At 46.2% G+C, this 23,107-nt stretch overlaps 1 protein-coding gene across 10 annotated transcripts in view; it reads left to right on the top strand.

Moving 5' to 3' along the window:
- LOC310850687 (calmodulin-binding transcription activator 1-like) overlaps window positions 1-19,129 on the top strand; it is a 683,171-nt gene extending 664,042 nt beyond the window's left edge. For 4 of the 10 annotated variants that reach the window (XM_083752376.1, XM_083752370.1, XM_083752377.1 and 1 more), the window contains exons 7-14: window positions 330-517; window positions 1,226-1,472; window positions 2,066-2,137; window positions 3,624-3,644; window positions 5,753-5,946; window positions 7,296-7,370; window positions 11,198-11,228; window positions 18,667-18,867. In XM_083752376.1, the coding sequence (XP_083608502.1) occupies window positions 330-517; window positions 1,226-1,472; window positions 2,066-2,137; window positions 3,624-3,644; window positions 5,753-5,946; window positions 7,296-7,370; window positions 11,198-11,228; window positions 18,667-18,852 (1,014 nt within the window). In that variant the 3' untranslated portion in view covers window positions 18,853-18,867. Of the gene's footprint in view, window positions 1-329; window positions 518-1,225; window positions 1,473-2,065; window positions 2,138-3,623; window positions 3,645-5,752; window positions 5,947-6,695; window positions 6,874-7,295; window positions 7,371-11,197; window positions 11,229-11,374; window positions 11,394-18,666 lie in introns of those variants that run through there. The other 6 variants (XM_083752369.1, XM_083752371.1, XM_083752372.1 and 3 more) reach the window with 6 other exon arrangements.
- Window positions 19,130-23,107: the final 3,978 nt, after the last annotated feature.

Here is a 23,107-nt window from a genome sequence, read left to right as displayed (position 1 = left end):
ATCTCCAGCCAATCAGAGTCTGCTGTCAGCCACACAGACCAATCAGAATGAATTTACCTGAACCAAGCATAATAAGATTCTCTTGTCATCACCAGCTACTGCTAAACAGGCTTGCAACGTCGTTTAATGGGACAAGGCCTTGACCTTTGCCAATTGCAGAATACTTTTTACCTTCAAAACCCAAGCAAAAGCATTTTATGTACAGCGTTCCTCCTCGGTCTGACAGGAGCAGGTTCTGGGACCCAACAGGAAGGGAGATGGTGGGAAGTGCTGTTCTCGCCTTGCCTCCACCCACATGCCCCTGAAAAGCTTTCCTTCTCACTTCACAGGTGACCATGATGACTCTGGCAGAGCACATCATCGAAGCGACCCCAGAGAGGATCAAGCGGGAAAACTTTGTGCCAATGGAGGCGCCACCAGCCGAGAGGACGGAGAGCGCCACCATTAGCACTTCAATGAGCTGGCTGGCCAGTTACCTCGCGGATGTCGACCATTTACCAAGTGCTGCTCAAATAAGGTCTGTGGCCTTGTATTACCAGGACTGATCAAGCTTGTGATGCCCGCTGGCCCATATTGACTTTTCTGGCCCTCACCTTGCGAAATTGAAAACCCACCAGGCAAAAGGGGGGCTCCTTGTTGCTGCTGGTGCTGCCATATGGGGGGGGGATCTCCTACCCAGTGCCCAGCTGTTAGATGCTTTAGTTCATTTCTGAATTTTGGGTTACAGCAGCTAAAATTAATCCACTTTGTTTTTCTGAGTCAAGCCAGTAAAGATTCAGAACATCCCTGAGACAGGTTCCATTCAGGTTCGCTGGGTGTGGAGCAAGTTAACTAGTTACAACAAAGTTTCAACCCTTAACCCTCAAGTACTGTGAGATAAATATCACTGGAATGCTAAATAGTAAGCATGCAGCATGTTTTCATGCTGTTTCAACAAGGGTTGGTGCATTCTGGGTCACCAAGCCTTAGCCCCTGCCTCAGAGAGGGTGAAGTGTAGTTTAACGGTGCTGGGAATCATAGCTGTGTAAGGAGGTAAACTACAGTCCGATGATTCTTTGGGGAAACCATGTGCTTTCACTGTATGGCTCAAATGTGACCAACTCACTTGTCCCTCCCCACCCTTAATCTGAACCAAATCCTGGATTTGTTCTTTTTCTCCAGCCAGCCAGCATGTCTTGGTGTCTGTGCAGCTATGACCCTCTTCCCCCTGTGCCTCTTTTTGCAGAAGCCTGTACATTGGACCCCTGACCCCTTCTTCCAACACCAGCCTGAGCCCTGCAAGCTCACCAGTCAATGAAATGGCTTTTGAGAAGCCCAGCCTCCCTTCGGCAACAGACTGGACAGAATTCCTAAGCGCCTCCACCAGCGAGAAAGTCGAAAACGAGTTTGCGCAGCTGACCCTCTCCGATCACGAGCAGAGAGAGCTCTACGAGGCTGCCAAGCTGGTCCAGACGGTTTTCAGGAAATACAAGGTGAAGGGCAGAAGTCGCTGTTGGTAGGGGTGGGTGCAGGGAAATGGCATCAGGGGTGCATGGAAGTCTCCAAACCTCCCTTTGGAATCAGTGGCACTCCGATGCCAGCTGACAGAAATAAGTTACTTTAGAGCACAGTAGCAAGTGAAGTGGAAGCCCAGGGCTGGTGTTTGGTACATGATTGTCCAATCTGCCCCTGCATGTGTTAAAGGGGGCAGCAACAAAAATGGCCCAGGAAGGTTCAAGGGAGGTGCCCTCCTCCCCTGCTGATGCTGCAAATACATGGTTCAGTTTGCTCTATGTTCTCCTGTAGTGTTTGTTTCCCCACTACAAAACATGAGCTGTCACTGGCAGGAGCAGGAAAATACACTTCATGGTTGTGTCAGGTGGTGCTCCAGAGGCTTCTGCATTGGGCAGCCTGATGTTCTTTGCCACACTTCTTTCCATGCTTTGAGTTCCAGTTCTCGCAGGGTGCTTCTCTGAGGTATTCAGAGAACAATCTATAGCCTTGACGCAGTTGCACTTATATGCTGTGGCACTCAGGTCCTGCTTGCAGTCCCGTTACCTCTACCATTTGTCCCCTTCCCTTGCAGGGACGCCCCCTCCGGGAGCAACAGGAAGTGGCCGCTGCTGTCATTCAGCGTTGTTACCGGAAATACAAACAGGTGAGCTGCAGATGGCTTTATATTAGTACCACCAGGCAAGTGTGAGAAGCCACCCTGGACTGCTTTGTTTCTTATAACTCAGCAGAGAGCTACTTCAGAAGTTTCAAAGATGGAGTGTGCCCAAGTTTCAGCCTCCACAGGTGAGGGAGCCTGGGTTACTCCTGCTTCCTTTGCCTCACACCTCTTGTGAAAAAATTAAGCACCCCAAAGAGAGAGGCCCTCTGATCCAACAGCTCATTGTATGGTCAAAGAGTTTCAGCACCATCTCAGACCACACGTTGTGGTGGGAATCAATAGCATGACACTTTTTTAAAAAGCTTGTTAGACCTCAGTCCTGTTCATCCTTTCCTCTCCACCTGAAGCCTCAGAGTAATCCCCCAGATCAATGTGTTGAGTCAAACTTCTGTAAATATGTGCATGGAAGCTTAACTTGCATTTTTTCTGTATTTGAGTAAATGTACAGATTCAAGGTGGTGGCAAGGTATGGGAGCTAATGGGCCAGATAGGTTGTGAGGGAGGACAGGGCCCTCTTTATGTGGAAAGGAATGTATAAGAAGGACTTTAGGAAATCTGCTATCAGGGGGAAATATTCTATCCCAGCCATCTGTCTGACATGCTAGTCCCCAACCCCATTTAGTTCAGCAATCTTCACCCCAGCTTGCCATCTGAACAGCCCAGGAACAGTTTCGAACACACGTTGATGGCCCTTTTTTGCCTTGAAGCCCTGAGATTCTGGTAGTTTTTTAGGTGTTGCATACATCAAGTATGTAGCTGTATTTACTGTAGCCGCCAGCAACCTGCTTTTGTTTCCAAACTGCCATGCTTCATGCTGTGGTGTCATAATGTAGAGCAGCAGAGGTTATGAGAAGGACTCTAAAGATATCTGCTCAGTTTGCACAGCACTTTGGATCCTAGCCATTGTCAACCACTGGTTTTGCTTGAGATTCACCACAGAGAGAGGGCGAGAGCTGGTTTATTTCCATGTTATGTTGCTGCAGCTGTCCCCAATAGCCAATAAAGTTGGGGTATTGCTGTGGTGTTTAACTTTCAAGGCAGGAAAGAGAGAGAATCTCTAAAAACAAAAGCTGAGGAATGGCTTCCTTCAGAGGCTTGGCAGTGGCCCACATATTTAGGCTAAGTTCTCAACCACCAATGGCAGAGCTTTTTCTGAGGAAATTGGTAAAGCTCAACTCTGCAGGCTCCCAAGCAAAGAGCCCTTTCCCAGCCATCTTACATTCACCCCACAGCAGGACTCCCCATGGAATTGCTGCTGCAGCAGCAACTGCACACCCTCCTCCCTCCCTGTTGTGGGTGAACCTTAATGTGGCTGTTGGCCTCCAGCAGCACCCATTTGCTTTGAGAGAATCTCTTCTGGAGGCACCCAGGTCTCCTAAGGAGGCAGAGTCCCTCACTCTGTGCTGATGATGACTGACATGGCAGGCCGTTGAACGTTAATCTTGTATTTTCTGTTTCTCCCCCTCCCAAGCTTACTTGGATAGCCTTGAAGGTAATGACTGAAAACGCCCAGCATTTGGGCTCATGAGCTTTTCACTTTCATTGCAAGCCAAGGAGAGGGTCTGTCCATTTTGTTAGAGCACACGTGGGTTGCATCCTGCTGTGGAGCATGCATGCCAGCAGTCCTGCTTTGTTATGAATGGCAACCTGTCCCTTATGAAAGGGGAACATCTTCAGAGCCTTGCCTGGCACCACAGAATTTGCTGGGGAGGGAGTTACACTTGGGGTGCATGCCAGAGGGAGAGACCGCAAATCACCTCAAAGCAAGGAAGGACTTCTACAAGTAGCTAAATAGGTTAAATTTAAAGTTGTTAAAATCATGAAGTCTGATTTAATTTCCTTAGCTTTTTCATTTGTATGTTTTTACACTCAACGGCCAAAGCTCTGGACGGCAGGGAAAGAAACTGGCTCAGAAACAGCCTGCCCATTTTCCTTTAAGTTTATATAATTGAAGTGGGCTAGGTGCTTTTAAATTTTAAAATGAAAGCTGAAAATTCAGGGAAGTTGTCTGGTCCCTGGAAGCCCACCTCCAGTTTGGCACACTGGCCTTCCATTCCTACCATTTCACAGGCACGCAGAATTTGCCAAGGATGGGCCAGAATGGGGGCCTGAGTCCTCTCCTATCCCCTCTTTCCCAGCACCTTCTTCCTTCACCTACAAGTGTGGTGACCCCCTAAACTGCTCCCCATATGGAGAACGTACCAGTTTGCTTCCTTGATTAGGAGAATTGAGAGAGAACATCATCTGGCAGCAGTGCAGATTTGGCAATTTGCGGGGAAAGGTTCAAGCACAATTTGGCGGTGGGTTAGGGTAGAGCAGCGGGGAGAGATTCCTCAGTCACAAACACCAACTGTTCTGTACACTTTGCTGGTTTAGAGGCACTCTACCCCCAAGAGGTAGCTTATGCGGCCAGGAAACAAGGAGTGGCAGCTTCATCTTGCCCAGTTTCTCCATTCAGTGACCCATGTGTCAGACAGTAGGGGCTAGATCAACCATTGGCCCAGTCTAGCATGGTGGCAAGCCTTGTGTGTCAAGTAGCCACAGAGCCCACTTTTTCTGTGTGGCGCTGGTTTGCACGTAATATTAAACCAAGGCTCATGGTTCCTCTTGGCTCCAGGCAGGTTGGAAACCCTAATTGTACAATGCCAAGGGAAAACAGGCGTCAGTTCTCCTGTGCATCAGCTGTTGGGTGAGAGAATGAAAGCCTGCTGGATCAGCTGCTCAGGGCTTGCAGACCACTTTGTACATGGGTTCCCTGGTGCAAGTGGGATAACCCATATGACATCATTATGACATCATTTGATTGACATGTGGGTTGTCCTCACCTACCTGTCAAAGCTGGTCAATGGGGGCCTGGCCCACGGAGCTGGAAATGTTGTCCACCCTTGCATTGGATGCTGCCCATTCATGTTAAACATGACCAACCGCATAGCATGATGTTTGAAACAGCCCGCTATCCGGTTGAAAATTGGTGAAGTATTTGGCCTAGTGTGCAGGTTTGTGTGCTTTCTCTGTCTCTTACACATACACAATAAATGGAAACCAAGTCTTAGAGCAGATTAGATTTTTTAAAAAATAAAAAATTCCCCCATACTCTGAGGAGTAATTGAAATACTTTTGTCATTGTCCATAGAAATCACTCTTAATTGGGAAACATTAATATTTCCTAAAAGTCTCAGTCCAGTCAGTTTCCAGTTTGTGGAACATACATGTGCACCATCCAGAGATGAGTAACAGATGTGGAAGGCCTGCCACAGATGATCCACCTTGCGTTGAGATACATTCTGCATTTTCAGGGCAGAGCCTTTTTTGCATATTCAGCTGCCCATCCTCAAGGGATTGAGCTGCTTTGTGTGGAGAACTAGTGGAGGGGAGGGGGGTTAAGGGTAACAAGGAATGGAATTTATAGGTGCAGTCTTTTCCCCTATTATGTGCCTGCCCTGCTTAGTAAAAGCAGGAGGATACTTTTTCTGTTATTGCAGTGAAATTCTTCTGTGCCCATCTCTGGATTTTCCCCTGAGTGACTGTTATTTTTGCCTTTGGGAGTGCTTCAGCCTTTGTCTCTCTCTCTCTCTCTCTTTCTCTCTCTTCCCCTTGCAGTATGCACTTTATAAAAAGATGATACAAGCTGCCATCCTCATCCAGAGCAAATTCCGAAGCTACTACGAACAGAAGAAATTCCAGCAGAGCCGGAGAGCTGCTGTCCTAATCCAGCAGTTCTACCGCAGCTACAAGGAATGTGGGAAGAGGAGACAAAGTCGCAGGACGGCTGCTCTCGTGCAGCAGAAGCTCAGGTGAGGTGGGCATGCTGGAGAAGGTAGACAGGGCAAGGGGCTAGTACTCACTGATCTTGGGCAGTTCCCCCACCCACATTGACTTGCCAGCCAATACCAGACAGAGTGGATGGATGGATGGATGGATGGATGGATGGATGGATGGATGGGGGTGTAAGGCAGAGGTTGATGCTTATGCACTTGAGTAAAAGAATAAATTATGCACTAAGGAAACCTAGATTCTGCCCGCCCCACGATGAATCAAGCAAATGCATAGGAACAAACATTATTGCTCTCAGAAGCCACGATTCTGCATCTGTTACCAAAGAGTGCCTGCCAGCTCACAATTGCAAGGGCTAAGAAAGGCAGGGGGCATTGATGGGCAAAGGGACAAAAGGGCAGCTCAGATAGGTGGGAGCTTTCTAATGCAAGCAGGCTGCAAGATCAGTAAGTACAACAGGAGGGTGGCATTCAGTCACGAAGGACAGAATGAATCAATATGCATCAAAGCAGGTGGCTGAAAAATTCTAGCCAAAGGCCTTGTAGGAAGAAGGCCCATGTTCATAAAGTGTTTTGGTTTTTTATAGGTCTTTCTAAAAATAAATATATTAAAATTTTCTCTAATACAGTAAAATTACAACTACAAAAGATACAAATTGAATAAGTAGAATACAGAGCCCTCACTTAAAATTAATTGTTAGCCTTTACCACCCACAGAGGACAGCAGCTCCTCCCAGCTCTCACCTGGGATCTTTCCTTTCTCCTCCCAGCTTCTCACCCTGAGAAACCGACCTTTCACTCTCTCTCACCCAGGGTCCTCCACTGACCATCGACCACCCCATCACATACAGTCTTTGGACCTTAATAAAGGCTCCAAACATACGACTCCAAAGAAGGAAAAAAGGAGGAAAAACAAAGAATAAAAACACACACAAAAAGGGACAATAAAAAAGAAAGAAGAGAGAGAGAGAGAAAGTAAAACAGACAAAATAAAAAGAAACAGTAAAAAAATACATGGAGTGTTTTGTCAGACAGCCTCCCTTATTATGAGTAAAAGTACTAAAGTTTTTACAGACATCAGTTTGGACAGTCTCCCTCGTAGGAGCATTAAACTGCTCTATATACCACAGGCAGGCAGTTGGTCCATATAGCTCAGTACTGTTTGCACTGACTGGCAGAGGCTCTTCAGGGTTCCAGAAAGGAGAACAGAGTCTTTCCCAGGCAAACTGGAAATGTCTGGGATTGAACTTGAGATCTTCAGCATTGAAAGCAGATGCTCTACAACCATTTACTTAGATGGCCTTTCCCCCTCCCCACTTCCTCCTTGGTATCTCCTGGACCCTGATGTTCTCCTCCTTCCTTCCTTGCAGAAGCAGCTTGCTCACCAAGAAGCAGGACCAAGCTGCTCGCAAGATCATGCGTTTTTTACGACGCTGCCGCCACAGGTGAGACATCACCAGCGTTCACTTTCTAGGTGTGCCCTCACCAAGATTCCTAGTTGGGGGCTACAGACCAAGGATTGGAAGGTAGTGGGGACAATCACATGGGTGGCTGCAAATGGTTGTGGCAAGAAACAAAGTTCAGGTGCTCCCCAGAGGATTGGAGCCTGGTTGGATCATGAGTGTTGGTTTGTCCATGGATGTTGTCCATGGGAAGCTGACTTGGGCCTCTGAGGGCAAAGGCAGGCACAACACTCTTGGCTGCAGCCACGTGAACCTTTGCCTACAGTGTAAATCTGGTTTTATAACATCACTGTTGAGTGCTAGATCTGCTCTTGGTTTGGACCCTCTTACATGCTTCAGGGAGCTGCCTGCCTTTAAACATATACAGATGTATACTGTATATTTATATTAGTGGTTCCCTATACCTTAAAGAAATATTAATGATCATTTCAAAAATCAGATACTAAACTGCCCTGGCAGTTTATTGTGTAGTTGATGCTTTGATGATGTGGGCATGGGTCAATAGGAACCCAGCACCTTTCCTGACAGGCTCAATGTCTGCAGAAATTGTTTTTTAGGTTCAAAAAAGCCCCCTGTCTTTCCATCCCAGGACAGTGTAAGTCTTGGTACCCCCAGGTATGGCAATAGGACCTGCTTCTGTGGGATCCATCCCAAGAGGACTATCAGTCCAAGCAGTGGGGTGTAGAGGGAGGTGTTCCTGTTGCTTCAGGATGAAGAAAGGCCACCTGAAATTTCAGAGTTTGGCACATGAGGAGGGAGAGGAAAGAGGAAAGTGACTGGGTGGGTGTGCTAAAAAGGAACAGAAGGAGAACTAAGAGCCTTTCTGCATATGACCCAAGATAAAGTATGTCATTTCAGATTTAGGACTAGTTGGGTGATGCTGGAAACTGCAGAGTGCAAATGAGTGCAACCAACAAAGATTGTGGGGTTTGAATGGGCAGCCAAGCTTCAGGTAGAATTGCTGCTAGGCTGGAATTGTGCACTTCACCTTTAGTTTTGGCTGGGGTGGTGAGAAGTCACTTAAGTGCAGAAGCTGTCTTAGGTTGACAAGCCTTTGTATGATGCCTTCATGGCTCCCAGCAACAGTTCAAAGCTTCTCAAGGCAATGAGTCTGCAATCCTATACCCACTTACCGGTACTTAGAAGTAAGCTCCACTGAACTCAGTGCTCAGTGGGGCTGGATCTGTAGAATCATATTGTTACCAGCTCCTTCTAGCTGAAACGGGGCCTTCTTAGTCTTCATGTAAGTCATATTCTATGATTTTTTTCTTTTCTTGTGCACAGAGAGAGCAACAGGTTTTGTGGTACATAAAAGCACTTTTCAGTCTCAGACCAAGATGCTTTAATAGTTATAGCAACTAATGAGTGTGCACATTTTTCAGCAAATACAACTGAGGAAATGAGTTTTAAAACTATTGAGTTGTGCCCTCCTCATAACAGACCCATTGAAATTAATAGCCATGGCTCAATTTGTTACCTTAATTTCAATGAGTGTACTCCGAATTGGACTAGCATTAGATACAACCCATTATTGAAATCAGTAATGCAGGCCTCTTCGACCCCCATAAATTTGCCTGATCCCCTCTTAAAGCCACTGAAGCCACATTTGGTAGAATCAGATTCCACAAGCTAACTACATGCTGTGTCAAAAGTAATTTCTTTTTCTGTCCTGAATCTACTGCCCACCAAGTTCAGAGCGACCCCAAATTATACTGTTGTGAGAGAAAGAGAAGGAAGGAAACCCCCCTGTCTAATTTCACCCCATCTCATCCCTACCTACTTCTTACTCTTCTGTTATCTAAAATAAGAAGCCCCCAAACAGTACAGCCTTTGGGATATTCCAACTAAGCTCTTTTTAGAGTAAGCCCGTGTAAATTAATGAACCTTAATTAGTCATTCCCATGAACTTTAGTGGGTCTACTCTGAATAGGACAGAGAGTTCTGGAGAATTCAAAGGTTTGCTTAGTCCATTCTTATTAGTCCTAACAAAAAGACCCCAATATTATCTTGATGTAATAACCATCTCTTGTAACACTAGAATACGTGGACATCCAATGAAGCTGGATGTTAGAGGATCCAGGACAAACAAACGAAAGTACTCCTTCAGACAGTGTATAATTAAACTATGGAATTTGTTCCCATGGGAGGCATTGAGGGCCACAAATTTGGATGGCTTAAAAAGAGGATTGGACAAATTCATGGAAGATAAGGCTATCAGTGGCTAATAGCCAGTATGGTTATGCTCCGCCTCCCCAATTGGAGACAGTAATACTTCTAAATACAAGTCACTAGAAAACTGCAAGAGGGGAGACTGCTTTTAAGTCCTGCTTGTAGACTTCCCATAACCATCCAGTTGGCCACTGTGAGAATAGGATGCTGGACTAGATGGGCCACTGGCCTGATCCAGCAGACCCTTCTCATGTGATGTCTTTTGTTGTTTAACTAGATACTAATTCACCTGTATTGCCATCTCTGCTCCATTTACTCGAAGAATCTTTGTCTGACAGACTTTGTTAAAAGATTTTGGAGCTCCAAGAATATACTACCTTCAAAATAACCACTGCCCATGTATTAGTTGACAACATTCTGGTTTATAGGAGTTGCTCCCACAATGGCCTCTGTGTTTGTTTGTGTATTTTGTACCATTCTTCCCACCATACGTGAGGGTGAGATGCAAACCTTCCCCCCCCAAAAAAAAAACCCTCTTATGGAAGGGACAAATGGCGATATGACAAAGCACAGTGGTAGCCTCTTTAGCTTGTGATAGCCCGACTCCAAGGGCTCATCAACACTTCCACTTGTCTCACTCCTTTCCTACGGAAAACCCACTGCCTAGTTCTAAATCAGAGCAAACTTCAGTCCAGAGAAAACCCAAATTGCACTCCCATTAAGTGCTAAAGAGCGGTTTTCCCCAGAGGAAAGCAGCGGAACAAGAGGAAGTTTGGATAAGCCCTGAATATGCTTTGAACTTGACAGCACTTTTTAAGGATGTACACCAGGGGCTAGCAGGTACACCAGGGGACAATTGGCAGTCCAGATGTCATACCTGTAGCCCCATCTGCTGGTGTTTCTTCACATCCTGTGCCCAGGAAATTACTAGTTTGGCTTTGAAACAAGTAATAAGGCATGACTAGCTTTTTCCAGCAGAAAACACCTCAGGTGGCAAAACGGCATATTGGGATCAAGAAGCAGAGGGAAGAGGGCCCTTTGGAAAAGTGGCCAGCACCCTTCTGTTGAATCTGTTGTTAATCGGAATTTTGATTCTGATTAATGGATTTTCATTACTTAATTTGAACCTTGGTAAGAAAGTGAAGTTTTGGTCAGTGAGCCAAGATGGCTACAAGGTTTTGACAATGGCTTGGATACTTCTTGCTGCGTAGCCCACCATATCCCTGGGGTTACAGTTAAGGAACACCTTCTTTCTGATTATCACAAAGTCTTTCTAAGAAAACTTGTTCTAGTCTTCTGAGTCAGAGAAGGAGGGTCTTGGAACCTCAATGGTACTTCCCACCCAGCTCCAATAAAATAGACCCGCCTTTGAGTTTTGCTCAATATTGTATGGTGCTACTCAACCAGCCCCACCCTCCCAGCACGTAGGTTGTTGCAAGCTGGCCCCTGAGATTGACACCCCCACCATGGCCACCCTCTCCTCTCCCTCTCCCTCTCCCTCTCCCTCTCCCTCTCCCTCTCCCTTCCCCAGAGCAGGCAGCTTGCCTATCCTCCTTGATCTGAAGCTGTTGAATAAAAGGTGTCTACCTGTTGCCATCTATATGCTAATAGCTCTTTGCTATCGTTTTGCGCATCTGAAGCCCTCTGGTGGACCATAGGCGGTACAAAAGGGTGAGTTTAGCTGCCTGCTGGACTGTTTCTCTTCCATTTAAAATGATATATCTATATATATCTCACTATATATATATACATATATACACACATATATATATGTCTCTCTCTCTCTTTGCTTTCTGCTTGCTTGCATGGGGCTGCAGCTGAGATGATGACCATGAAGTTTCACATCCATTGAATTCTCTCTGAATCGGGGAAACTGACCATGCCACAACTAACTGTTGCGGTTACTAACACCGCTGCTTCGTACTACCTGCAGTAGCTGTTACAGATGCATGAACAGAGCAGGGGTGGGGAGGGAATACTCCTGTCCATCCATCATGGGGCATGCTGATCAATGAGAGGGAATGGGGCAGAAATCTCTGTCCCATTGTCCCCCACCGCCAGTAGCAGCTGTACTGAGCCTACCTAGCTACATTCTCTGTGGATGGTATCTGCTTCTGTCTATACAAAATTGCCCATAGCCTGAAAGTGAGGCTCCATCCAGCACAAGGCCTCAGTGCTTTGTTGAACAGACTTTCTCCTCTTCTGCCTGGAGGGAAGAAAGGAGTGAGAGCTTCCTGCTCTAGCCTAGGAAGCGCTGGCTCTCAGCACTTCAGGCCAGGAATCAGGTACTGGGGGACGAGGGCTCAGCCAAGTAAAACATAGTGGGTGGGTGGCCCCTCTAAAGGCACAGGATTTGCCCTTGCCATTGGCAGGTAGTATGAAGTCTATGGATTTGATGAATACTGATAGGCTACCCGTAGCTGCTGTCTACTGTAGTTCAGGATCTGGGAGAAGCCCCCAGCCTGGATCAGGCAGCCCAGGTCTGACCTGAGAGAAACACACACAACTGCATTGGCATCATGCAGGCTCTCTTTTCCTTCCATGTCCTTACAAAGCCGACATCTTGCTCCATGAATGACTTCTGAAAGTCAGTGGAAATGTAGGGGCTAAAGAGAGGAGGGCTGGATGTGAGCTGCTGGATTGCAGGACTGGGAAAGAGACTCAGCAGAGCCCTTGCTGCCAATCAGAGCAGGCAGCACTAAGCAGAAATGAAGATCCACTGCCTGGCTTACAATCAGGTAGTTTCATGTGTCTGGAGCAGGAGAGCACATGCTTTGCATGCAGAATGTCCATCTCCAGCAGCAGTGCTGGGGAAGACGCTCCAGGACCAAGCACGTCATCTTATCTGCTTTCTGCACAGTTAGAGGATATGCTGTCCTTGTTCCTCATTTGTTGTGGGGGTCTGTTCTCACCCAGCCAATCTTGCAGTTTGCTGGGCATCTTGTTCTTGGAACTGCCTCGGATATGAGATTTTATTTCATATATTCTTTTAGTTATATCATTATTTAAAAATGTGAACCACATCAGAGTAGCCAGCAAGATTCAATGGCAACATTCCTCCTCGAAGCTGGCAGCAGAGATGAAGAAAATCGTCCTTAAGATTTCTTGTATAGCTTTCTTTTCATTCCCTGCTGAGTCCTTTAGTGACTTAATCATGGGTTTGTCCACAACTGAGCATTATTGAGCTGTTAATACACTCCCCCCCCCCGCCCCACATATGAATTAGTCCACGGCTGCATATACATGAATTTGCCTATGAGGAAGAACTTTTATCTTTCTTTTTCATGTCAGTAGGCATGACATTTTTGCGTTTTCCCCTGCCTTCTAATTTGCTGATTCAGTTGTGCCGAATAAATACTCACAGGGCATGTGTACAGATAACTTGGCAGGCAATTTTTAATTCTTAGCACGCACTTTGGTAGTTTTCTGACTTTGTGCAAATCTGAAGGATCAAAAGAAAATATCTAAGGCTACACTCCTCCATTCAGGAGTGTGCCAGAAAAGAAATGAAAGCAATTGTATGTTTTCAGCACATACTTTGAGATTGATACTGTGCAGTATTTGGTGCAGATTTGTGTGTGTGTGTGGTTTGCTTGTACAGTTTTCTGGTTCTGTGCAAATTTGAGAGATCAAAAAACCACAAGGCTGTACACAATTCAGGAGTGCAGTGGAAATAATTAAGAACATGACTGGAAAAGAAATGAAGGTATTGAGATAGTACTGAGCATGGAAAGGTGAGTAGCAGAAAGTGAAAAGAGATCTGCCCACCCCTAAATAAATAGTTTGGGCTCCAAACTACTGCAGTTGGAATTGCACTTTCCCCCAACATTACATTCCCCCTGTATCGGGAAAACTCGAATTTATAGGGACAAAGCATCAAGATTGGTGTTTGAGGGTAGCATCATGTAGATAATGCAAATTAAATGGAAAAGCAAACAGCTGCAAACACACAATAAACTCTGGTGTGAACAAACCCACTGATGTATGTCCAGAAAAAAACCCTCTCCTCAAAAACAAACAAACCCACACACCCCACAACAGTTCTGAAAGTCTTACATCTCAAGTGGTGACCACACCTTCCCGGAATATGTCTTCCTATCCTGTTGCAGGTGTTGAGCTTGTCACATTTATTTCTGTAGCTGTCTAGCAGGAGCTTATTAGCTACATAGTAGTTTTTTAATTGGATTAATAGCCATTCCCTCTACTCAGTGAACTCTTTGGCAGATAGTTCTGTGTTGGAATCCTAAAGTTCCCCATCAAGATAATTTCTCAACGCCACCATCAAAACAACACCCAGAATCCCTTGCTGAGGAACTTGTGGTAGTTAAACTGACAGAAGGTCCATGCATGCTTATAGGGTTGATGTGCATATACAGAAACAGTGGGAAGAGCAATGTGCTAGAGCAAGTTCTTCTGGCTGATCCTCAGGCTGTGAACACATTGCTGGCCTAAAATGCAGCAAGGTTGACCCCAGTTCCCCCAGCTGCATTTCAGCTCTGTACTTTCTTGTATGCATCAGCATAGCTGGGCTGTGCTTCCAAGTTGCCTGCCTGTCCTCCCCAGTGGGCAGGGATGGCTTCAGAAAGCTTATGATTTCAGATTGAAGTGAAGCTGGTTTGGAGGGAATCAAAATACAGTATTTCTCAAGAAACTATAGGAAATATGTGGATTGTGGCTGACACCATTGTGTGTGTGTGGCTTCACAATCCAGTAGTGGAAGTGTACAGGATTCTGAGAAAATAGAAGTCTGTCCACTGCCTCAGTACTGTGGGCAAGGAAGCCTCCCATTCACAAATGCAAGGCTGGGCTGATGCAGAAGAATTGCTTTTGAAGAGGGCTGGAGAATGGCCTCACGCCTATGTGAACACACTTTGTAACAAGTGTGTGTGCGTGGCAGGGTCTGCTCAATGCTGAGTGGACACCAGTTTTAGACAGCGGAACCCATTTTGATGCCATTGGACTCTCCCATTGCAAAATCTATTGGCACATTTGGTAAAGGTGAGGGAGCTTTCCCTTCGATACAATACCTTTAGAACAGTTGTGTGCTGCCGAGCTGGGATTTGAAAAAGAAAAAGCAACATGTTTGCTTACTGATTGTCCCATACGTTTGCTGGTGATGCCATGTTTGGTATCCTACAGTAGAAAATGCCACTGCACCGCCTCATTCTCTCCCTTCGCCTGGCAATTTTTACAGGGCTGCAAAATGAGAATTCCCAGCGTGCAAGGGGGACGTGGGGTGTCTCTCAATTCAGCTAGGCCTTAAAGGAAAAGGTAAAGGGACCCCTGACCATTAGGTCCAGTCGTGACCAACTCTGGGGTTGGGTTGCGTGCTCATCTCGCTCTATAGGCCGAGGGAGCTGGCATTTGTCCGCATACAGCTTCTGGGTCATGTGGCCAGCATGACTAAACCACTTCTGGCGAACCAGGGCAGCACACCACCGTTTACCTTCCCGCTGGAGCAGTACCTATTTATCTACTTGCACTTTGACGTGCTTTCGAACTTCTAGGTTGGCAGGAGCAGGGACTGAACAACGGGAGCTCACCCCGTCGCGGGGATTCGAACCACCGACCTTCTGATCAGCAAGTCCTAGGCTCTGTTGTTTAACCCACAACGCCATCCACATCCCTATCAGCTATGCCTTAGAGGCATGATAAATAGCTTCAGGATTGTGTATCCATGGAGCAGCCCCATAGCACAGCTTGTGAAGGGAGGTGTTAGGACAGCTGCTCTGACAGGTAGAAACAGCTGCTGCTAGGACTAGGCACCTAGGGGGTGAGCAAAGAGAAAATTCACAGTGCTGATGAGAGAGGGGGACATGAGAGTCCAGAGCCTGGGGCTGACTCAGAATTACATAAAGACAGGCACAGTAAGAGAGAGACCCCCAAAGTGCTGAGAGGGAGGCCTTGAGGCAGGAGGCAGAATCTTTCCTAGTAGTAAGTGCAGGCAGCCACTTCCCAACCAAAGCCATGAAAGCTGCTACATTTGGCCATCAGCTGAGCTTCTATAATATGGATCTTTGCTTCGCAAAGGATCTTGATCTGACAGCCGACCTAAAAGCATTCTAGGGGCTGAGCCCCGGAATACCATTTTAGTTATTCAACTATGTTTCTATTTTGGCGGGTGGAGGAGAGTCCAATCAGGTCCTTCAGTAATTTTGCAGATTTGTTGAAGGGGAAGCGAGAGCTTTAATCTCAGTGGCAACCACAGGCCACTTCCACACAAATCAGCACCAAATCTGAACTTGCCGTGGCTCTGAATCCAATTCAGCAGTTTTATGCAAAATGAATATATAAAATAGGGAGTGAGTATGCAGATCAAAATGGAGATAAAAACACTATGCTAGAATGTTGGATGATGATGATGATGATGATTTTATTTATACCCCACCCATCAAATAAGTTTTACTCAGCATAGGCCCATTGCTTTTTAAAAATACATATTTTAAGTTGTTTCTACTTCTCTGTAAGCTGCCTTGAGTCCCTGTCAGGGAAAAAGGTGGGATATAAATAAATATAATAAGGAAAATTAATGGTCCTAACTTAGTCATGTCTATTGTTTCAAATGGGTCTACTCTGCCTGGGCATTCTGAGCCAGGGACAAAGGCATGTGGAGGTGAGGAATAGGAGCCACCTGTACCATGGTCCGTCCCTTCAGGGAGAATTGGATGGTTGCATGTTCAGGTGGCTTTGGGCACCTGTTTTTAGCATGGTTCATGTCAGCCCAGACCCACTCCTGTGCCTCCACCTCCTCCTCACATTGCAACCCCCAGGGTGTTTGCGTCAGGCGGCCTTGACCATCTCTGCTGCTTTGATTTCCCCACAAGAGGGAACAAGAGAGAGCTGCTGCTGTTCTGCCCTCCTATGCAAGGCCACACCTGCTGCGGCTGCGGCTGCCGTTGCTGTGCATGTGCAGGACACGCTCACATCTCTGAATGCTGCTGCTGCTCCTTCCAAGTTGCCGTGAGAATTTGTACAGCCCCCATGCACCTCACAGCACAAAGCGTGCACACAGCTGGCCTCTTTCAGTTAGAAGCTCTGAGGCAGGCCTAGTCTGGCTTCTCTTGTCCAGGTCTCTGCCCTGGTTCAGGAGTGGGCAAATGCTGCAGCAGCTGCTTTTGCCATGACAAGGAGTCACAATGCATAGGAAGATTTTGAGGTTTGAAAACTGAGCCTAACCTAATAACCCATCCATGAGTATATATATATATGTGTGCATGCATGCATAAGCCTCAGAGTCAGTGTGATCGGCTGGCTAGATAAAGCCACTGGATTGGACAGACATAACATAAGTCCTGGGACTCTGGGCTTTCTTCCTCTGCCTGCTCAACAGAGCACTATGGTCTGCCTGCTCCAGCTCTCAGTTCCAGTGACTGACCTCCAAGGCATCTTTGGGCTTGAGAATATGCACCACTGGTCTGGATATAGGAATAGCTGTCCACAGCTCTGACCTGGAGTGGAGAAGCCTTAGCTGGGATCTGATCTGCAGTTCAGCATGGCCGTTTTCAGAGCTCCTGCAATGGGGTTTCATGGTTCCTCTGCCAGTGGTGACCCTCCATACCTGGTGCAATGGTGTTCTGGCACTGTCCTGTGGGCTTTGCACAGGAGTGGGGTCATGGCCCCTGCACTTACACACATGGCATTCCCTGGAAGCAGTGTAGGAGAGGGAAGCATGTAGCTCAGCTGTGTGAGGCATTTCTAATTGTTTGGGAAAGGTGTGGGGTTTCCCGCTGGCAAGGCAACACTGTCTTGGCCCCACAGCTTGGGGGCTGCTCAGGGAACATCTATCATAGCTGTGTAAGGGGTTCCTTGCACTTTTGCATGTCAAAGCAGGCTTAGCTGTTGCTGCCATTTCATGTTAAAGAAGAAAAATGGGCAATTGGCAAAAAAATAGATATACTATGTTCAGTGAGTAAGTTTCCTTATATGTACAGCCCTCTTGTGAATATTGTTGAATAAAAAAATACCTCTCTAGCCAAAGTGTACATTTTAACAGCTCCACGAAGGACATGTCTGAAGGGTTCCCACAGACAAACCTTTCAGAGCTGCTCTTTTCACATTTCTCTATTGAGTGGGGGGGGGGGTAACCAACATGGTTCCCCCACCCAATTTTGCTGGATCCCAACTCCCATCATCCCTAACTTTTGGCCATCCTGGGCTAGGGGGAATTGGAGTCCAATATTTTCTGAAGGGCAACCCATTGGCTATCTCTGCTGTGCAGCTTCCTCAGGTGCAAAGATAAATTTTCCAGATCTGGGAGTGGCCCCACTGATAGCAGCATCTGTATTTAAACAGGTTGTAGTATATTCATTGCTATATTCAATAAGGGTGGCTGAGTACTGACAATAGTGGTTTTGGTAAGTATGTCTCTTACTATGTTTGAAACCTGAATTAACCACTAGCCATTTATATGTGACACTGGATTTTTGGTTTCTTCTGAAGTCTCATCAGCTTCCCAGTTCTTGTGCCACCTTGAAAGTGCATAGTTAGATGGTGTCTTTCTTTCTTTCTTTCTTTCTTTCTTTCTTTCTTTCTTTCTTTCTTTCTTTCTTTCTTGTTTAACCTGGACTTCTCATGCCTTGGCCAAATCCTGCATCTCCCTCCAGCATCAGGGCCTGAGATCCTTCAGTGAGGTGGAAACAAAACCAGGGAGAGACTTTCAAAGAGTGAGGCTAAAGAGAATGGTGGATTTGTTGTTGGAAAGCCAATCTGGGGTTAAGCACAAGAAAGCCACCCAAGGAGGCAAGGCAGGTGGGAGCAGAGAGAGAAGCCAGCAACAGGAGCAGTAGGAGGAACTCTTGAGAAACTCTGAAAGGCTGGGAGGAAGGGAAACGACCAGCAGACAAATGCCTTTCACTGCACAAAGAAGAGGGATAGAAAGAGGAAGTTTGGCCTGGAATTAGGCTGGGGAGGCCCTGTTGAAGAAGGGAGGGAGAAAGGGTTGCTGCAGCCCAGTTCTCAAGAAGTCCATGTGACTTAAGACACCCGTCACCACTTGTCTAAACTTGTCCAAGAGAGCAGGGATGAGAAAATAACGCATCACATGTGGTCTGCGTCAAGGCAGCCACAGCCACCATTTCCAAAGTAATCTTGTTCCGTTTGCCTCTTTCAGGAGCTGAATTCTTTCGAAGTACAAATCAGTGTGTTAAGTTGCAGGCCACATGCTCTGGGGTGTCTCTCTTATTGGGCCTTCTCTCTCTTTTTGCTTTGCAACCCAAATGAGAGATCTGGAAAAAGGGAGGAGCCCCCATTTCCCAAATTTCCCACAAGCCATTACTGCTCTAAGAGAAACAGGTAACTGATTCTAAAGTCCCACCCTGGGGCTCCACCCACTCCACTGCCACCCTCTGCTCCTTTTCCTTCACCGGTCAGTTTCTGACCTTCCGCATTGCCCCAACCAGTTCTGCTGTCCACTTCATCCAGCATTTCTTTGGCTGGGCATTTTGGAGTCCGCTGTGATGCAAGACAGCTTTGCAATGTGCTTTTTACTCACTCAGCCATTTCTCTGCTCTTACAAAGTTATTTTCCCCGCCTAGCTAGACCTAACTCATTTTGCTCACAATATCGTCATCTGAAGTTGGGGTGGGGAGGTGGATAATTGGGCAGAGGGCTTTGTCCGCAGGTGGCTTTTCAGGGCTTCTGCTTCTGCCATTGCTTCTTCAATATGTTATGCAACCCCCTTGTTGTGATTCATCAAAGAAAGCAGCAAAGGAAATTCTCTGCTTGGAGGGGGAGTGAGGCATCTACTTGGCAGCGGGGTGCGGCAGTGTGACCACATCCTTTATTGAAAGGATGCACAGTGAAAGTGTTTCTAGTTTAAAGTTCTCAGCTGCATCCATATCATCTAAATTGTAAATGAAGCTTCTATCCCACAAGTAAGATGCTCTGGCTGTTACTGGAAGCAACCACCCAACCCTCATCAGATTAGAATGGGGAAAGGAGATGGAAGATCCCACTCCCAGTATTCTGCTCTGTCTGGGGCTTGTTTAACTCTATGGTGTCTGGATGTCTGCCTCTGTTGTAGTGTAATCTTCATGCCTCGGGGTTTGACCACTAAGTGTACAAATACCCACTCCACTTTTTAGACTTTTCAACTAATCAGGGTGTTTTCAACTATATTTGAACCAGATTTCTCTTACTACCATATCTTGTAGTTGATTCCTGTGCTTCTTCATCAGTAAATCACAGTGTTCTCCATGGTGCTTACACGGATGTAAGTGTGAAAAGGATTGCACAATAAAATGTTGGAGAGAATGGGTGGAAGGGATATTTTTATGCCTATCCATTTGGGAGGAGAAACATGCCAGTGTCCCCTATTCAGAATGGCCTAAGTGTTCTCCAAACTTCCTACTGCTGCAGAAGATTGGGGGATAGGTTTGAGGGTGTGCATTCCCCTTCCATGGAGTGCTGGCTAGGCCTATTTAGCCTCACCACCATCTCCACTGAACTGGTAGGATAGCTCGAGAACATAGCCAAGGTCTGCTGGGAAGGGAGGCCTTTTTCTGAAAATATCCCAGAAAAGTCAAAGTGCTCTTCAGATGTTTGCAGCTTAATGTTTTTGCAAAATAAGAGAAAATAGCAACAAAACCAAAAGAAAGTGAGAGCAATGTTAGGAGATTTGACTAATGGTATATAAATTTTGCTGAATAAGATAAATTGGAATATTTAGTCTTTTGCAAAACGGGGAGAAGTGTCTTTGCATCGAGGAGGAAGGAGAGTAAGGATGTGATTTTGGCTGGTGGCGTCATGGTTGTATTGAACCTGCAATTTCATTAGCACTATATATTATCGATTTAGTACTCTGCACATAGTTATAAAACTGGATATAGTGTTTCCAACAAAGCATAAAATTATTTTAAACCTACCTGTGTTTGAAACAGTTGCTCAAAGCAAGTTAGTATCACTCCCCTGCCCCAGCACCCACACTGAAAAAGGGGCCTGATCCATCTCTAGCCCAACCTGGTTGCATGCAGCCAGCAAGCCTAGACAGCAAGGAGCCACCCATCTATCGCCAACACATCCATTACATCAAGTTGAGTCTGCATCAGCATTCTGTATAGATCTGCCTGGCCTGGCCCAAGGCACAGGTATATAGAGGTGAGGCTCACGTTAAAGGCCATTGTTACATCTTGTGGTCACATCAGAAACTGCAGCTCTAGAGTCTACATCCATTTCAGCTAAGGAGCATCACAAAGCTCTTAATACTGTACCTCAAGAGTCAACAATTGTCTATCCATTAAGTAGTTGGTCTGGTGTTTAAACCTCAGCATTCAAGCAAGTCAGCCACCTGATTTGGTCCCAAGTAAGGCTTTGTGTAAATTTCTAGACGACATCTGTACTCGCGCAAATGTGGAATGTGGCGAGAATCCGCATGCATTTTCCAGACAATGGCAACTGGTCTCCACCAGTCCAGACACTGCATGCTGATGATGACAGATGGTGCCAACAAAGCATGACTTGCATCCCCTCCACTCCAGCAGAAGTGCTCTGTTAGCCTAGACTTTGCATGACTCAGCATGTCTGCAAAGGAGCCACCAGCTTCGATTGATCATGCATGTCCTCAATGAGACCCCATAGCAGGTGGGTCTTCTACCTCAGTGAATGGGTCCACAATGGGAAAATGTGGGCTTTGCATGGGAAAAGCACGCCTGGCCTGACACATTTATCTCCTCTTTCTGAATTTAACATGTCTATTACCTCAACTCACTGTGAACATGGTGTGCCTACCCGGCCAGGTTGCAAGTCAAGAGAGAGGTGGGAAGACGCTTGACAAAAGGGCTTTGTGGACAGTTATAAAAGAGAGGGAAAGGTTTCTAGCTTCATGGGGCAAAAAAGGAAAGGTCATTCCAACCTCTGTCTTGGCCAAGGAGCCAGTTGGGAAGCCTGGCAGACCAGTGTTATCTCCAACAGAGGCACATAAAGAGAGAAAAGACAGGATAAGTCCATCACCAGGAAGAGTTACTCGTCTGACAATTTCAGTTGGCGCTAGACAACTTGCCCATGGCTTCAGCCAGTGGAGGTGCATTGCTAGATGATATTTTCATCCCTTCAGCATGCTCGCTGTCCAGCAAAGATGACCAAGCTGGTTGTGAGCAGGTTGTCTGAACCCACCTTGAAATGAGCATCATTCTTGGTCTCATGGAGAGTTCCTGTGCATACCTTGAGATCCTACATATGCAGCTGACTGCAACAGAAGGTTCAGGAGAAAGGCTGGTCTTTATGTTGAACTTATCTTGGCCAGCTTTTGACCAGAGGTGGGGCTGAGGAAGAGACAAGAAGCCCTTGCCATGTTTCTACCACTACGTATCTGTACCTTTTACGTGTAGCTGGTCTTTTTTACACAAAATGCCATGTGTCTGAAGGGGCAATCCAGATCAGGAACCTTGCTTGGTGAGCAGCAGGGAATTTGGGTGAAAACACCTGTTTGTTTAGATGAGAGCTTTATTCCTCCATGCAAACTGCAGGTATAGGGTCCTGATTAGGATCACAGCAGAAGGCAAAGGGTTAAAAGCACACAGACCATTACGTGCTACCTACTGGGATTCCAATATGGATCAAGCACCACCACCTCTCTGGATTTTTTTTTAATGTACATTTAAATGTTTTTTATTTAAATAATTCATTTATATACTACTTAACTACAATAGTCTAAGCAATTTACAAATAAGCAATACAAAAAGTATAAACCAGTTAAAACTATAAAATCAAACTTCAATTAAAAGACCAGCTGGGATTAAAAAAATATTTTTAGTAGATGCCAGAAGTTCAGTAGGCAGGGGACCTGTCTGACTGCAATTAGGAGTTTCATAAAATTGGGCCCACGCTAAATGTGCGGCTACATGCATCTGAGCCACATGGGACTGCTAACAGTGATGCCCCCCGAAGACCTCAGTGATTGAACAGGGATATAAGGGATTAGGCCATCCTTCAGGTGTCTTGCAGCCAAATTCTTAAAACACATTGAAAATTAATACAAGAATCTTGAAACTGGCCTGGTTGCGAATGGGCAGCCAGTACAAACTTGAGCACCAGAGGTTTGTGCTGGCGACAGTCAGACCCCCAACAAGTCTAGCCACAGTGTTTGGAACCAGCTGAAGCCTCTGGACAAGGCCTGAGGGTAGCTCCACGTAGATGCATTGCAGTAATCAAGTATTGAGGCTTCCAATGCATAAATCACCATGGCCAGACTGTCCCTGTCCAAGAACGTCTGTACTTGACACACCAACAAGGCTGGTAAAAGACATTCCTAGCTCCTGAGGCCTCCTGAGCTTCTAGGGACAAAGGTGGATCCATAAGCACTCCCAAACTGCAAACCTGTTATTTCAGAAGAAGCATAGCAGCATCCAGAACAGGTGACTGGCATATATTCTAGACATGGGAACTACCAGTCTACAGATAGATCTTCTGTCTTTTCAGAGCTCAAGCTATTCTTCCCCCCCCCCCCAGCTTTTTCCTAGATGCTGCTTCAAATGACACTTGCCTTTTGTGACAACTGGATACAGTTAATTTATTTCTTTTCTTAAACTATTAGTGAAATATGGGAGAAAAATGAG

This window comes from Podarcis gaigeae (assembly GCF_964106915.1).
Source record: "Podarcis gaigeae genome assembly, chromosome: 8".
Lineage (NCBI taxonomy): Eukaryota > Metazoa > Chordata > Lepidosauria > Squamata > Lacertidae > Podarcis > Podarcis gaigeae.
The sequence above is the reverse complement of the archived record's forward strand: the minus strand, read 5'-3'. Positions and strand labels throughout refer to the sequence as shown.